The sequence below is a fragment of the Budorcas taxicolor genome, chromosome 23 (assembly GCF_023091745.1).
Source record: "Budorcas taxicolor isolate Tak-1 chromosome 23, Takin1.1, whole genome shotgun sequence".
NCBI classification, from domain to species: domain Eukaryota; kingdom Metazoa; phylum Chordata; class Mammalia; order Artiodactyla; family Bovidae; genus Budorcas; species Budorcas taxicolor.
In genome coordinates, this window is record NC_068932.1 from 38,275,191 (window position 1) to 38,289,321 (window position 14,131).

The window sequence follows — 14,131 nt, forward strand, 5'->3', positions numbered from 1 at the left end:
CCACCAACCTGGCTCTCACTGGCCCAGAACATCACCTGTCCTCTCCAGGCCCAGGTGCCACCCCAGCGCAGCATGTCAGGTTGTCCCTGGGAGCTCAGAAATGCTGTGATAGAAATACACCTACTGCTACCTGCAGATTGAAGATGTGTTTTTCACGCTGTCAGGCAGTAGGGCAAAAGCAATTTACAAATGGTCAGCCGCAGGAGAGCTGCGGCTGGCAGTGTTTGGCGGTTTATCAAACAGTGCTGACCAGGGCTACGAGACACGCAGTGCCCGGACAGGGCTGGCGCGAGTGTGCAGCTGGGTTTCTCTGCAGGGGGGTGACCAAGGATGAGGGCTCTTAGGAACAGCATGCCTGGTTACTCCATGCTGGGGACCTTGGCTTTGGGATCAACTGAGCGTCCCCCGTTTCTACCCAGAGAGAAGATGCAGAGGAGGAAGAAATCGTAGACTCCATCTTTTAAATGTATTTGGTACTGAAAATATGTGTGGGGTTTGGTGAGCGCAGCTCAAAAGCCAATAAACAGGCCAGGTTGGTGGAAAGGGAAGTTTGCTTTATTTTAGACGCCTGCAATGGAAGGCGTGGCAGTGGGATGGCGGACATCTGTTCAAAGGCCGACTCCCCCACCCCACTCCACCCCCAACCCCATTCCACCAATGCACTGGCAACCAGTAGGACAAGAGCTTTTATAGACAGAAGGGGCTACATGAAGAAACAGTACAGTCTACTCTGACAGTCATCTTCAGATTGGTCATCAGTGGTCTGACCAGCACTATCCTGGTTGTTTTAGGTACAGTTAACCTTCAGTTCCAGCGTCGATTCATTCCCATTTCTTTGAGGCTTGTTCTTGGAATTGGGGGCTCAGACGGTAAAGCGTCTTGCTTACAATGCAGGAGACCTGGGTTCAATCCCTGGGTCAGGAAGATCCTCTGGAGAAGGAAATGGCAACCCACTCCAGTACTCTTGCCTGGAAAATCCCATGGACAGAGGAGCATGGACTGGGCTATAGTCCATCGGGTAGCAAAGAGTCAGACACGACTGAGTGACTTCACTTTCACAGGCCATGGGTACAGTCTGGTCACCGTGTAGTTAACTTCTCCCACCTGCGGTTTCAGTATCTATAAGACACCTCACAGGATATGGTTCAGAATATTATCTATAGTCCAGATCCAACCAGTCCCTCCTAAAGGAAATCAGTCCTGAATATTCATTGGAAGGACTGATGCTGAAGCTGAAATTCCAATACTTTGGCCACCTGATGCAAAGAATGACTTGTTGGAAAAGACCCTGATGCTGAGAAAGATGGAAGGAGGGAGGAGAAGGGGACAACAGAGGATGAGATGGTTGGATGGCATCACTGACTCGATGGACATGAGTTTGAGTAAACTCCGGGAGTTGGTGATGGACAGGGAGGCCTGGCATGCTGCAGTCCACGGGGTTGCAAGGAGTCAGACACAACTGAGCGACTGAACTGACTTGAGAAGGAACTACAGGTCCTTGGCTGTGCTCAATGACTACATCCTTATTATTTGGCCTCCTTTGACTTTCCATTTCTGCATTTCTCACTTCTCTGATTATTCTTTAACTAAAGTTTTCCACAAAAGGCAGACTGACAACATGGTAGGGGGCGGGACAAGGACCACAGGGTCCTGCTCCATTTCATATTAATTTATTTGTTCACCACTTTGTTTCAGAAGAGCTCCAAAGTGGGTAACAAAGACCCCGTTTATTGAAAAGGGATTGCACAGATCACCCAGGAGATCTGCTGGGGACCTGAGGACACTTGGGCTGCAAGAAGCAAACACTGACCTTCACCCCTTACAGTGAAGGAAGTGTGGTCACCAAGTGGACGGCAGAGCTAGCCTTTGTGGGAACAAGAGCCTGGTGGCGCCAGGATTTCAGCAGGCAGATCCCAGCCCAGTCCCTGGGGCCTCTTTCAGGCTTCAAACGGCTCTGCTCAAAACTCCATCTCCAGGGGAGAAAGCTGATTGGCTCAGGTAACACGCCCATCCAAACAAAGGCTGAGGAAGGCAGGACAGTTTCACTAGCCCTGTCCAAACTGTGTTGAATAGGGAAGAGCAAATTCTCTAGATTATGTGCAGAAGGAGATGGGTTTTATAGCAGAGCAAACTAAGGCTGAGAGACCTGAAGTGACCTGCATGGGGACACACGACATGTAGGACCAGGAGTTACCAAGCCTGGTAACTCCAAATGCATGACCCCGAATGCATCTGAGTGAAGAGCTTGTTATCTGCATGGCCCCACATGGCCTCTCAGAAGTCCTGGTCCACATCTGTACTTGCCCGCTAGCCTCTGGGTCTCCAGGTCCCCATGTCTCCTGCCTGTGAGGGCTCTCCCTGGGCCCTGGCCTGAGATGGTGGGATGAGACTGGCAAGTCTTAGCTCTTACAAATGCTTTTACATCAACCCACCCCCGAGCACTGCCTTGCACCTGAATTTTCCCACTTCTCCTCCCAAGAGCCCCTTGCACCCCTGATAAGATGGCAACCCACAGTCAGAAAGCCCGCACATGCCTGCTGCTTCTCTTTGACCTCCTTTCCTGTACTAGCAGATGGGTCTGGTACCTTTAATTTTCTTGCTCTCCTTGTAGCTCTGACATGGTTCCCCCCCTTCACACTGCCACCTTGGAATAGCTTGATTTAGCATGACTTTCAGTAGACTGGAGAACTCCAGGTCTTTGGAACTTGGGAAGGCCTGACTAACCAGGTTACCCTTGGAAAGCCTGAGAGCAGAGTGCAGGAACCCAGAAGAGAGGGCTCCTTTAGTGCCCAGGGACAACCCCACTCGTTGACTGCACGCCAAGGACTTTAACTGCTCCTCCATCAAAGCTTCCTCTAATGGGTTGCAATGACATGTTCTCCAGATGTCAATCCAATTCTCTAGCCCTGATTGGAAGCCAACATGTACAATCAACTACAGCAAGAGGAGCTATGAATGAAACATGTGATTCACGTGAGAGTGTTAAGCTCAGACCCTCCAATTTGAGGATGGACATTTTATCCATCTCAAAACAGACTTTTGATAGTGTTAAGCTCAGACCCTCCAATTTGAGGATGGACATTTTTATCCATCTCAAAACAGACTTCTGATGAGCCAACAGCCCCAACAGCTATGTGTTCACTGGAATCACTGCGGTTCTCTACAGAGGAATCATATCCCCTTATAATTCTGAGAGACAGTTTTAAATTTATATACCAGGAGTTGCAAAGACAGGACAGTGTTTCTATAAATCCTTCCCCCAGTTTCCCCTAGGGTTTAAACTTCAGGTAACCATGGTACGAGCTTCCCCAACGGCTCAGCAAGTAAAGAAACTGCCTGCAATGCAGGAAACATAGGAGACATGGGTTTGATCCCTGGAAGCGGAAATCGCAACCCATTCCAGGATTCTTGTCTGAAAATCCCAAGCAAAGAGGAGCCTGGTGGACTAGTCCACAGGGTCACAAAGGGCTGGACACAACTAAGCACACAATTTGTCTGACAACCGTGACATTTCTCGAAACGAAGAAGTCATCAGAGCAATGCTATGCCTCGGATTTTATCCAGATTTCTCCAGTTACTCCACTTATATCCTTTTTCAATCCCAGGATGCCAAATGGCATTTTGCCATATGACTCTGTACTTACCTTCACATGTCACAGGTTTTTGGTTTCCCCTGGTTTTTCATGACCTTTAAGAGGGGCAGTCAGGTGTTCTGCAGAAAGTCCCCCTCTTGTCTGACACCACAGAGGTGAAGTGTCCTCCTTGGGGGTAGGATACCACATGACTCATGGTTGGGATGTGAACCGTGACCACTTGGTTAAGGGGCTGCCCCAGGTTTCTCTGTGATGAAACCTTTTCCATACTCATAAGCCAGTCACTGAGTCCAGCCCATTTCCAGGGGGGAATGTAATTCTGCTCCACTTCCTGAAGGCAGAAATATCAAAGAATTTCTATACATATGTCAAACCACACTAATATTTGGAGAGTGAGACAACTTTTGAGTTTATGCAACTATCCTATTTCTCCTTCAACAACTTCCATATACTAATTTAGCATTCATCAGTAGATCTTGTCTACAGCAATTACTACTGTGGTTTCCTAACGGATTTTCTATTTCCCCATGCACACGTGTATGCATGCTCGGCTCAGTAGTGTCCAGCTCTTTGTGACTGTAGCCTGCCAGGCTCCTCTGTCCATGGAACTTTCCAGGCAAAAACACTGGAGTGGGCTGGCATTTCCTTCTCCAGGGGATCTTCCTGATCCAGGGATTGAATCTGCAAAGCCTACATTTCCTGCGTTGGCAGGTGAATTCTTAACCACTGCACCACCTGGGAGGCCTCACTCCCCCAATACTGGTTTAAAAAGTGATGTCTTCTGAAAGGAGCAGTGGGATTCCACAATACTGTGACGACACCATTCTCTTCTTGAAAATTGTGGTCTGAGCACCCCCAAAAGGCAACTGGACTTAGACTTGATCTTACATGAGAGCATCTTTACAATATTTTACGTGTGTGTGTGTGTGTGAGTGCATGCCCAGTTGTGTCTGACTCTTCAGTTGTGTCGGACTCTTTGCGACCCCATGAACTGTATGTAGCCTACCAGGCTCCTCTGTCCATGGGATTATCGCTGTTGCAGCAAGAACACTGGAGTGGGTTGCATTTCCTTCTCCAGAGGACCTTCCGGACCCAGGAATCTAAGCCAAGTCTCCTGCGGCTCCTGTACTGGCAGGCTGATGCTTCACCACTGAGCCACCTGAGTAGCCCCATTTTCTGAGATGGAGAAATTTAAATCCCAGAAGAGGTTTGTTGGTTATCTCACAGTAACATTTGAAAAAGTACTGTCAGTATTAAATATGTTCTTTATTTTTTAGTGATAAAAACACGTTTGCAATTTGCCAACCTTTTTTGTGGTGACAAGTGCCTGTCAATAATGCAATCACGAAGGTACTTTAAAAACAAAAAAGACAGACTTTATCCAACCCTTCAAAGTAAAGATGCTATACTAATAATGAGAAAGAAAGTTGCTACTTTTTCTGAAGAAATTCATGTTAAGAGCATCTCAAAAATGGCTAGACACGATTCCAGCTTTACGAAAATGTGTTGTCCACAATCGGTCACCTATAAAACCTCCTGTAAGAGCACACTCAAACTTGGGAACTAAAATTCAAAAGGCGGTTTCAGTAGGTCTTGAACCCACTTGTTAATAATAAAAATACCACACTCACAATTACTGAGCAAGAACAAGTTAGGAACAGTGAGACAGATGGAAATTTATTACAAAGATTTCAACAAACACTTTAAGACTAGTAGATGGAACTGAAAACAGTACTGTTTCTCAGAAAGCCAAGTCATCTGGACCCACGTCTTCAATGAAGTGGTTTGTTTTTTTGTTTTTTTCCAGCTACAATAGCCATAAGAACTTAGCATTAAAATAAACTTACCTTAGAATCACACACTGCTTTTATTGTGAAGTGTTAAAACTAGGAGTTCCAAAAATAATGAAGCATTTTTAATAATATGGCTCTTACTATACTTTTCAGAAAGAGTAAAGGGTTTTTTCCTTTTTAACCACAATACACACAAAAAGTATTTTAAAACATTTTCACCTCATTTTTTTTCTCATCTATTTTTTGTCTTACGTGTATTAGTATAGTACACAGACAATTTAAAAATATATATGTATGTACAAATGCTGGGTCAGTGCTCTACAGAGTGTAGTCGGGTGACTGATTTACACAGGGTTCTGTTTTCAGACCATTGCTTACATTCACAGAACAAACGTCTCCCACCTCAAGAAAATATAAATGGTATTGTCTTCTAGTTTTTATAACTTTAACCTGTTCATTTTTAGTCCATCTGGAATTTCTTTTTGGTGAACTGTATGACTGAATTTTTGCCAGCTGTATCAGCACCTTCCACTGAATAATCCGTCATGATCAGAACCATTTTAAATACCCACCTTTAATGCTTTAAAGCATTTGAATCCATTTTAAACCATCTTCCATTAACTCGTCTTTTGACAACAGTGTAAACATTTAATTGCCATTGTAAAAAAAGTGTTTTTTGGTACAGTAAGTTCCTCTTCTTTTCCCCCTTTCGATGAAGATTTTTTTTTCATCTGTTCACACTTTCACACAAATTTTTTATTTATACTTAAAATACTTTTTGGTGTTTAGATTGGCTTTGCACTGAATTTATATATTAATTCAAGAACTGACATGTTTACTAAGATCAAAATGTTCCTAATTCTCAACTGCTTATAAGCCAGTGTTCCTCTCTGTTCTCACTTCCCCTTTACCCTACCTTCAAGGAGACCATGGTCTTGAAAAGTGAGTCGTTCAGTTGTGTCCGATTCTTTGAGACCCCATGGACTATACAATCCATGGAATTCTCCAGGCTAGAATACTGGAGTGGGTAGCCTTTCCCTTCTCCAGGGGATCTTTCCAACCCAGGGATCAAACCCAGGTCTCCCACATTGCAGGCAGATTCTTTACCAACTGAGCCACAAGGGAAGCCCAAATACTGGAGTGGGTAGTCAATCCCTTCTCTAGCATTTTCCCAACCCAGGAATTGAACCAGGAGCTATCAGGGAAGCCCCATGGTCTTAAATGTTAATAAATCTCTCTACAGTTTTACTACTTATGAATCCCTATACAATATACTGTTTTTCCTGGTTATGACTTTATATAAACGTAATCAGGCTGACTATACTTTCGATTTGCTTCTTTTTAACTCAATGTGGTTTCTGAAACTTACCCAGATTGATGCACAAAGTTGTATGCTGCACTTAGGACTCGACACAGATCCCACGCACACACATACGTTTCATCTCTTCATTTCCCTGTAGATGGGTAGCTGGCTCTCTTTTCCTTTTTGGTTACTACAAACACTGCTGTTGTGACCACTCCTGTACATGGTTCCTGGGTATTCACATCTGATGTGATTTTCTCTAAAACTGGAAGATATACCTGATGTTCAACTTCACTAGCCAATACTATTTTCCAAAGTGGTAGTACTGACTTACACGCAGAGTAGCAGATGAAGTTCCTGTTGTCACAACCTCTGCAATTTTTGGTATTTTCTGACCCATCTCCCCCTTTTAAAATTGTAGTTGACTGACAATGTTGCATTAATTTCTGCTGTGCAGCAAAATGACTGTCACACATACATAATTGGTTTCCACTATGGTTAACCCCAGGACACTGAATAAAGTTCCATGTGCTACACAGTAGTGCCTTGTTATCTGTTTTATATATAGCAGTTTGCATTTGCTAATCCCAAGCTTCTAATTTATCCCTCCCCCGCTTCCTGACTTTTTAATTGTTGCCAATACAGGTATTGATGCTTCTTGTGGTGCTGAAGAAGACTCTTGAGAGTCCCTTGGACTGCAAGGAGATCCAACCAGTCCATTCTAAAGGAGATTAGTCCTGGGTGTTCATTGGAAGGACTGATGCTAAAGCTGAAACTCCAGTACTTTGGCCACCTCATGCAGAGTTGACTCATTGGAAAAGACTTTGATGCTGGGAGGGATTGGGGACAGGAGGAGAAGGGGACGACAGAGGATGAGATGGCTGGATGGCATCTCGATGGACATGAGTTTGAGTGAACTCCGGGAGCTGGTGATGGAGAGGGAGGCCTGGTGTGCTGCGACTCATGGGGTCGCCAAGAGTCAGACACGACTGAGCGACTGAACTGAACTGAATATGGGGACTAGAAACTGCTATTTATGGTTTCAGTGTGTGTTTCCCGATTACTGATAAGCCTGGACATTTTTTCATGCTTATGGGCCATTTTTGTTTTTTCTGTGAAATGCCTACTTGTGCTTTTTGCCCAATTCTCTCCTGAGTTGTTGCTTTCTTACTGATATACATTCAGGTGCTTTTTAACAATTATGTATATATCATGATATCTGTATCTTGTTCCAGTTTGGCCTTACTTTTTAATTCTGTGGCATGTCTGGTAAACAACTATTAGTGCAACCAAATTATTTCTCTCTTAACTGATGGTTTGCACCTTTTTCCCTTCCCCCTAAAGTCATAAAAAATATTCTTCTATATCATCTTCTAAGTTTTACAGTTTTAACTTTAATCCAGTAAATCTTTAATCCACTTGGGACTGACTTTTTGTCTGGTGCAAGGTTGAAGTCCAATTCACTTTTTTTCCTTTGTGAAAAATTACTGAAGCCCCATTTAAGAAATAATCTGTCTTCCTCCTCACTGATCTGCAATGACTACCTTTAACAAAATTTGGTTCTGGAACATGAGTGGGTCAGTTTCTGAGCTCTTTATTCCTGTCCATTCATCTACTTATCATCTCTGTGCCAACTCTACAGTGTTTTAAGCACTCAGTGTATTTCACAGTAAGGGTCATACTCTGGTAATCCTAGCTCTCCTCACACCTCACCTTCTTTATGAGATCAGCTGGGATTTTTTTTTGTTGTAATTACTTTAATCTACTATCAGATTCAGAGAAAGAGTTGAGACTGAGATGATCTTACCAACCACTGTCTATTTATGTCAACAAAGGTGCTTTTTAAAAATTATCAATTTCTCATTAAAAGGCTTATGTATCTTTTATCATGATTTTTAGGTACTTTATGATTTTCCTGTTCCTAGTATAAATTCAATTTCTTAACAATATTTTAAAAATTTACAGACATTACTGCTTGTGGTTGCTGCATGAAAATGTAATCGACATTTGCATATGAATTGTGCTCTAGCAACCCTGATGAACTCACAAGACTACTAATCTGCCTTGTAGATATTCTGGATTTTCAGACAATCTGATCACACGTTAATCTGTTGATAGATGGGTCAGTCACATTAATTGATTTCCTAACATTAACCAATTTGCATTCCTGAGATAACTCCAATTCGGTCATCACTGATCACCATCATCACACACACACACTCACACTGGTGTAGAGGTCAGGATGGCCACTCATGCTGCCGGCTAATGAACGTGGTAGAATACGGAGTGTCATCATCATTTAGGAAGCATCATGAATGTACTATAAGCAAAACCATATATTCTGTATTAAAACAAAGTTCCAGTAAACCAGGTTTCAACATAACAAGGCCAAGGACATCTGTACAAAATTTATTTCATTAACCACAATGTTTTAGAGTGACGGTACACACCCTAATACAGAAGGAGTGATTTAAAATCCATCAAGAGTTAAAGGTCAGAGCCAAAGTCAGTGGCTCTGAATCCCCAGTCAATAAGAGTTTCATCCACCATTTTGTTCATCTTGGATTCATAAAAGAGCTGATGTACAGAACACCCTGTTCTAAGCTCCACCATGCTTTCTGACAAACAAGGACCACCAGGAACTAGACTTCATTGCTTCATCCTTGCTCTGGCTATGCTGGTGGGTGGCAGAAGCCTTTTGTCTGCATTTGGCCTCCCATTTACTCTCAAGCATTTCTATCTCCAGTCATAGCTCCCCACAACATCACATCTGAACAACAACTCCTGAATTGCATGGCTGTAATACTGACAAACAGGGCCAATGAGAGCAATGAAATTGCCAACTGTTGAACAAGACATACCCTTTGAAGACAACAGCCACAGTCTTATTGCATTTAGTACATAGTCACAACATTGAAAGGACATTTGAGAACCAATACAAAATATTTATTTTTTCAAACCACAGAATTCACCTCAAAGCCACACTATCAATTTCCCAGAATTATAAGCCAATAACACACTGCATTTCTAAACAATGCAATCCAACTAGAAATGAAGATAATTTCCAATCAGCAGGGGTACAATATACCCTATGATCCTATAAGAATGTACCTACTTCTGATTAGCATTTTAATTCTCCCACAGCCACTCCACCAACATAAGCAGAAATAGTATAGGTATGTGTGCCACTTGGCTCTGGAAAGAGCTTTGAAATGAGGTCTTGGCCAGTGGACATGGGAAAGTGTCAATGACTTAGTTAATGAACAGTGGGAATACAAGAGGAATCATTTCCCTTGAAAAGAACAAAGGTCCTTTCATAGATCCTGGTGGCCAGAAACTGGGGCAAATTTCAACTCGGTAAGGAAAATAACGGGAAAGCCATTTCTCCATGCATACCTATGACCTCTGTTTTAACTTCTGATAAACATAAAATTTCATCTTATGCAATCTTATTGAAAAGAGTAATCACAACTAAAAACGTCCTTATAAATCTCTTCTAGGTGTATGTCAAGGGATTCATATTCTGATCTTAAATTTTAAACTCCCATTAAGTGGTCTGAAGTGGATTAAAGTCAACGTAATACTCTGAAGCTCAATGAGATACCATTAAAAAAAAAACAAAAAACCAAACATCCAAACAATGACTGGAAAACTAATGCAGGGGTTCTGTTTTGTTAGTGTATATTCATAGAACAATGTTATCTAATACTAGCTGCTTATTGGACAACTGAATTTTAGCTCAAGGGTAATGCCTCATGTAATAATCATGGAAATAATAAACTGCAATAAAAAAGAAAAAACACAGAGAAGAAAACAGAGCCAGTCTCAATGAGAAGACGAGATCGGAAGGGTGACCCTAGGAGAGTAAACAGCTTCTTTAAATACTACGACACAAGTGCTCCTGCTCACTTAGCTCCGGAAACCAATTGTGTTTGCGAGATCACCATTACCTTTGTTTGTACGTGTGCACAGACCATCACTCTTAAGTTCTCCTTTTGTGCTGAAAAACTTTCAAATCCCTTGTTTGGCCGGTACAGAATATTATAGCGAGGTGATGCATGTGCAAACTCTTCCTGAGGAATTCTTTGTGTGTGCAAATTTGCAACCTGACAGAAAGCATGGCATGCAGCAAGAGGAGTGGCAGCGCCACGGGGCTGTGGCACCGGGGAGACACACGCGTGCAGCGTTAGCACCACAGCCCACTCTTCTGCAAGCTCACCTACTCACACACTGACTTTCATCCCGCACCCCGAAGGAAGGGAGGGGAACCGCCTCCAACTCGTAAAAGGGACAGGGAAAAAAGTCACTTTTCCACAAAATTTAATAATGCACAACTCATGCGCCCAGGTATTAGACTCTTTTCACTAACTCCTATCTGAGAACTAGCAGATGAAGAGTCACAAGACCAGGCTTTGCTCTCTGCCCCACAGAAAACACAGCAGTCAGGTTAGGGTGCAGCTGTGACTAGAGAAGGATATGAGACGACACATACTGAAGCTTAATGCCAACTTTAAAATAAGTACCCTCTCCAAACAACAATCATCTATTGATGTTAAGTGTCACCATTCCAAAGTGAGTGAAATGGCTTTCTCTGGAGGGTCCAGATTCAGGCTGCATGTATACACTAGTCCGTTTGGAAAATCAACTACATGTGTTGACTCATGAGACGATCAACCCGCGTTACAATTTTCTGCCTTTGATGATTTGGGCCCCATAAAAAGCCAGTGTTTAACTATGGTGTTAAGTATACTACATACTGTACTGGCAAAAATACAAGTGAACACGTGAAGGAAATACTTTTAGGCAGACAGTGTTAGTCAATACAAAATGGAGGCATTTCTTACTTCTTCACTGCAGACTAAGAATTTTGTTAAGAATCCCAAATGAGCAAGGTCAATATTGAGTTAAAATAAATTCTTCATACTGCAGTATACCTCAAAAGGCTAAGATGAGTAAGAACCAGGTTGAATGCACTGGGAGAAGGCGTTCCTCCAGTGCCTTCCAATCATAGCTTTGCACCGCTAAGCCCTCACCCACAGCGAGCTGCAGCCACTGTGCAAAAATTTACAGAGAGACTAAATTCTGCAAACTTTACTCTGCCCACTTTGTTAACACACACACAATAATAAAAAGAAGACAATACAAAATATTCCCCCATGAACTAAACAATGCAAAAAGCATCCAAAGATTTTAATGCCAATTCACATCCTAATGTTATGCTTTTATAGGGAAGGTTCTGTTGTTGGCCGAAGAATACTTCCTTCCCAGAAAAAGCATTTGGGTACATTACTAGGATAATGAAGAATTCATCCACATTTAATGAAACATTCCAACTTCATTCCTTTTCAGAAATATTATTATTAAAACTACTTGAGAGGATGTGGTTGCAGGTGTTATATTTATAAGCCTGCAGCAAGCATTCCTCTGAGTAAAGTAAAATCTGAACTTCATGATAAAAGAGAATTCTTCCTTGACATTAGAATGTTCTGATGTGGCAAATCAAACCGTACAGGGCACAATGAGAGCCTGTTAATAGTCTTAACAGTAATTCAGTGCTTATCAATACAATCCAAAATGCTCACGGCATTAAAGGAGCACATGCTAAAGTCCTCCTCAAAATCTACCCAACTCTGGTTGATAAGTACTTAAAAAAATAAATCTGACAACCTTTAACTTTTGGTTCTCTGAATACTAATTTTACAAATAGAGGATTTCAATTCGATGACTTGACTTGCTCCTAACACTACACTTCGAACTCACCCCAAGCCTGCTCTCCGCAAAAGGACCAAGTGAACTGGCAGAGATAATTCTATGAACAACCTGCAAATCACAAGTGTGACAGTCAGTATCCCTGGTATGTCTTCTTTTTTTGCCTCTAGTCCTCTGAAGAGATAAATTGGTCTGACATAGCCAACAAAGCCAAAGAGAGTCAAGCATGTGCTCGATTTAGATTTAAGCAAAACTGATAAGAAAAACATTTTCCCCTTGTTGCATCTATTTTCCTTTGCCTTTCAAAATCAATAGGGTAAGCTTCAGAGTCTTTTATAAGGAACTAAATAGCACTGTGAGTGTATGGAAACAGAAAATCTAGCTTGGCCAGAGCCAGAAGGGAGCCTTAAAACAGCAGCGCTACTTCTTCTCTATGACCCTTGAATATAATCTTTTAAAAGATACAGACTGCAGACTTTTTAAAGTACTTATCTCACCCATTTAAAATGAGACTGATCAGGAAAACCAAACTATAGATTATGTTTGGATTTAATAGCCGTATCTGCTTCCTAGAGCATCATAGGAACCAGCTTTGACCACTGGATAATTCTCAACAGTATTAAAAAGGGAGCTTTAGTGCTAAAGTACTGCCCAACCCTAAACTAGCATAATGCCAACACTACAGCAGCTGGGAGAGCCTGTTAAATGACAGAGGAATGGAAATGTTCTACAAGAGTTGGTCCCCAACATTTAACAAGAAAACACCACTGCAAGGCAGGGGGAAATCTGACCCGTGTGCAACATGTTTCCCTTTCCCCACTGATTTCAGCGTCCTGCTGTGAAGTCATACCCGACATCTTGGCGGGTCAGACTGTAATACCATCAGCTTTTTTGGGAAGTATTTGTGAGTTTGACAACATGGTCACAGAGCTGCAAAGTGCACAAAGCTCAAGGCACAGAGTAGAAAAGAGTTGTGAACTGATGGGGGTGGGGGGAGAGGAGGAGTTATATTGAAAGCAGAGTTAGCATTTTCCTGTAACAAGACTTTCTAATGCTAAACAAAGACCAACTCTTTTTTTTTTTTAAGGGGGTCATTTTGGTTATGGGCGAAAAATACAGTATTTTGTAATGATCTGCTTGATTTTAAAGCAAAAGACATCTTGATGTGTGAAACCAATATGCCAAAGTGCTAAGTCCACAAATGAACAAAACAAGTGCTTTAAAAAAATTCTTCTGCTCTTGTATTTTTTGGAGGAAGCTGCTGATTTTGGCTGCCGGATCTCACTTAGCAATGGTCACTCTTCATGATGTGTGTTCCTCGCGGAATCTGTAGATAAACTCGTTAGAAGATTGTCCCATTTCAAAATCATCCCCAAGTCTAGCAGCAACTGTTTTGTTTTTGTTAGTTTTGTTTTGTTTTTTTTTTAAATTACAAACCAAAGTAAGAAGTCCAGCATCCTCTTCCAAGAACAGCTTGGTGACACGGCTCCTGAGTGTCTGTGGGACCCCCGCTGTGCTCTGAACACAGTCTCTGCAGCTCCAGTGTCCTCTTTTCAGGAAGTAAAGTACATTCAATACATTCACTATCTGTACCCTCTGGAACTTGCACAGGCTGATGAGCTGTCTGGGGAAAAAAAAAAAAACAAACATTGGAAAAGGGAGAAGTATCAACAGCAGCCAGCATCTGATAATAGCAGAAATCTGCTTATGTAATACATACTTCTCACCCCTCT

General features: G+C 42.2%; 1 protein-coding gene across 2 annotated transcripts in view; it reads right to left on the reverse strand.

Annotated features, from left to right (window-relative positions):
- Nucleotides 1-9,020: 9,020 nt before the first annotated feature.
- CACUL1 (CDK2 associated cullin domain 1) overlaps nt 9,021-14,131 on the reverse strand; it is a 70,103-nt gene continuing 64,992 nt past the window's right edge. For both annotated transcript variants that reach the window (XM_052660941.1, XM_052660940.1), the window contains one exon: nt 9,021-14,022. In XM_052660941.1, coding sequence (XP_052516901.1) covers nt 13,982-14,022 — 41 coding nt within the window. In that variant the 3' untranslated portion in view covers nt 9,021-13,981. The remainder of the gene's footprint in view (nt 14,023-14,131) is intronic.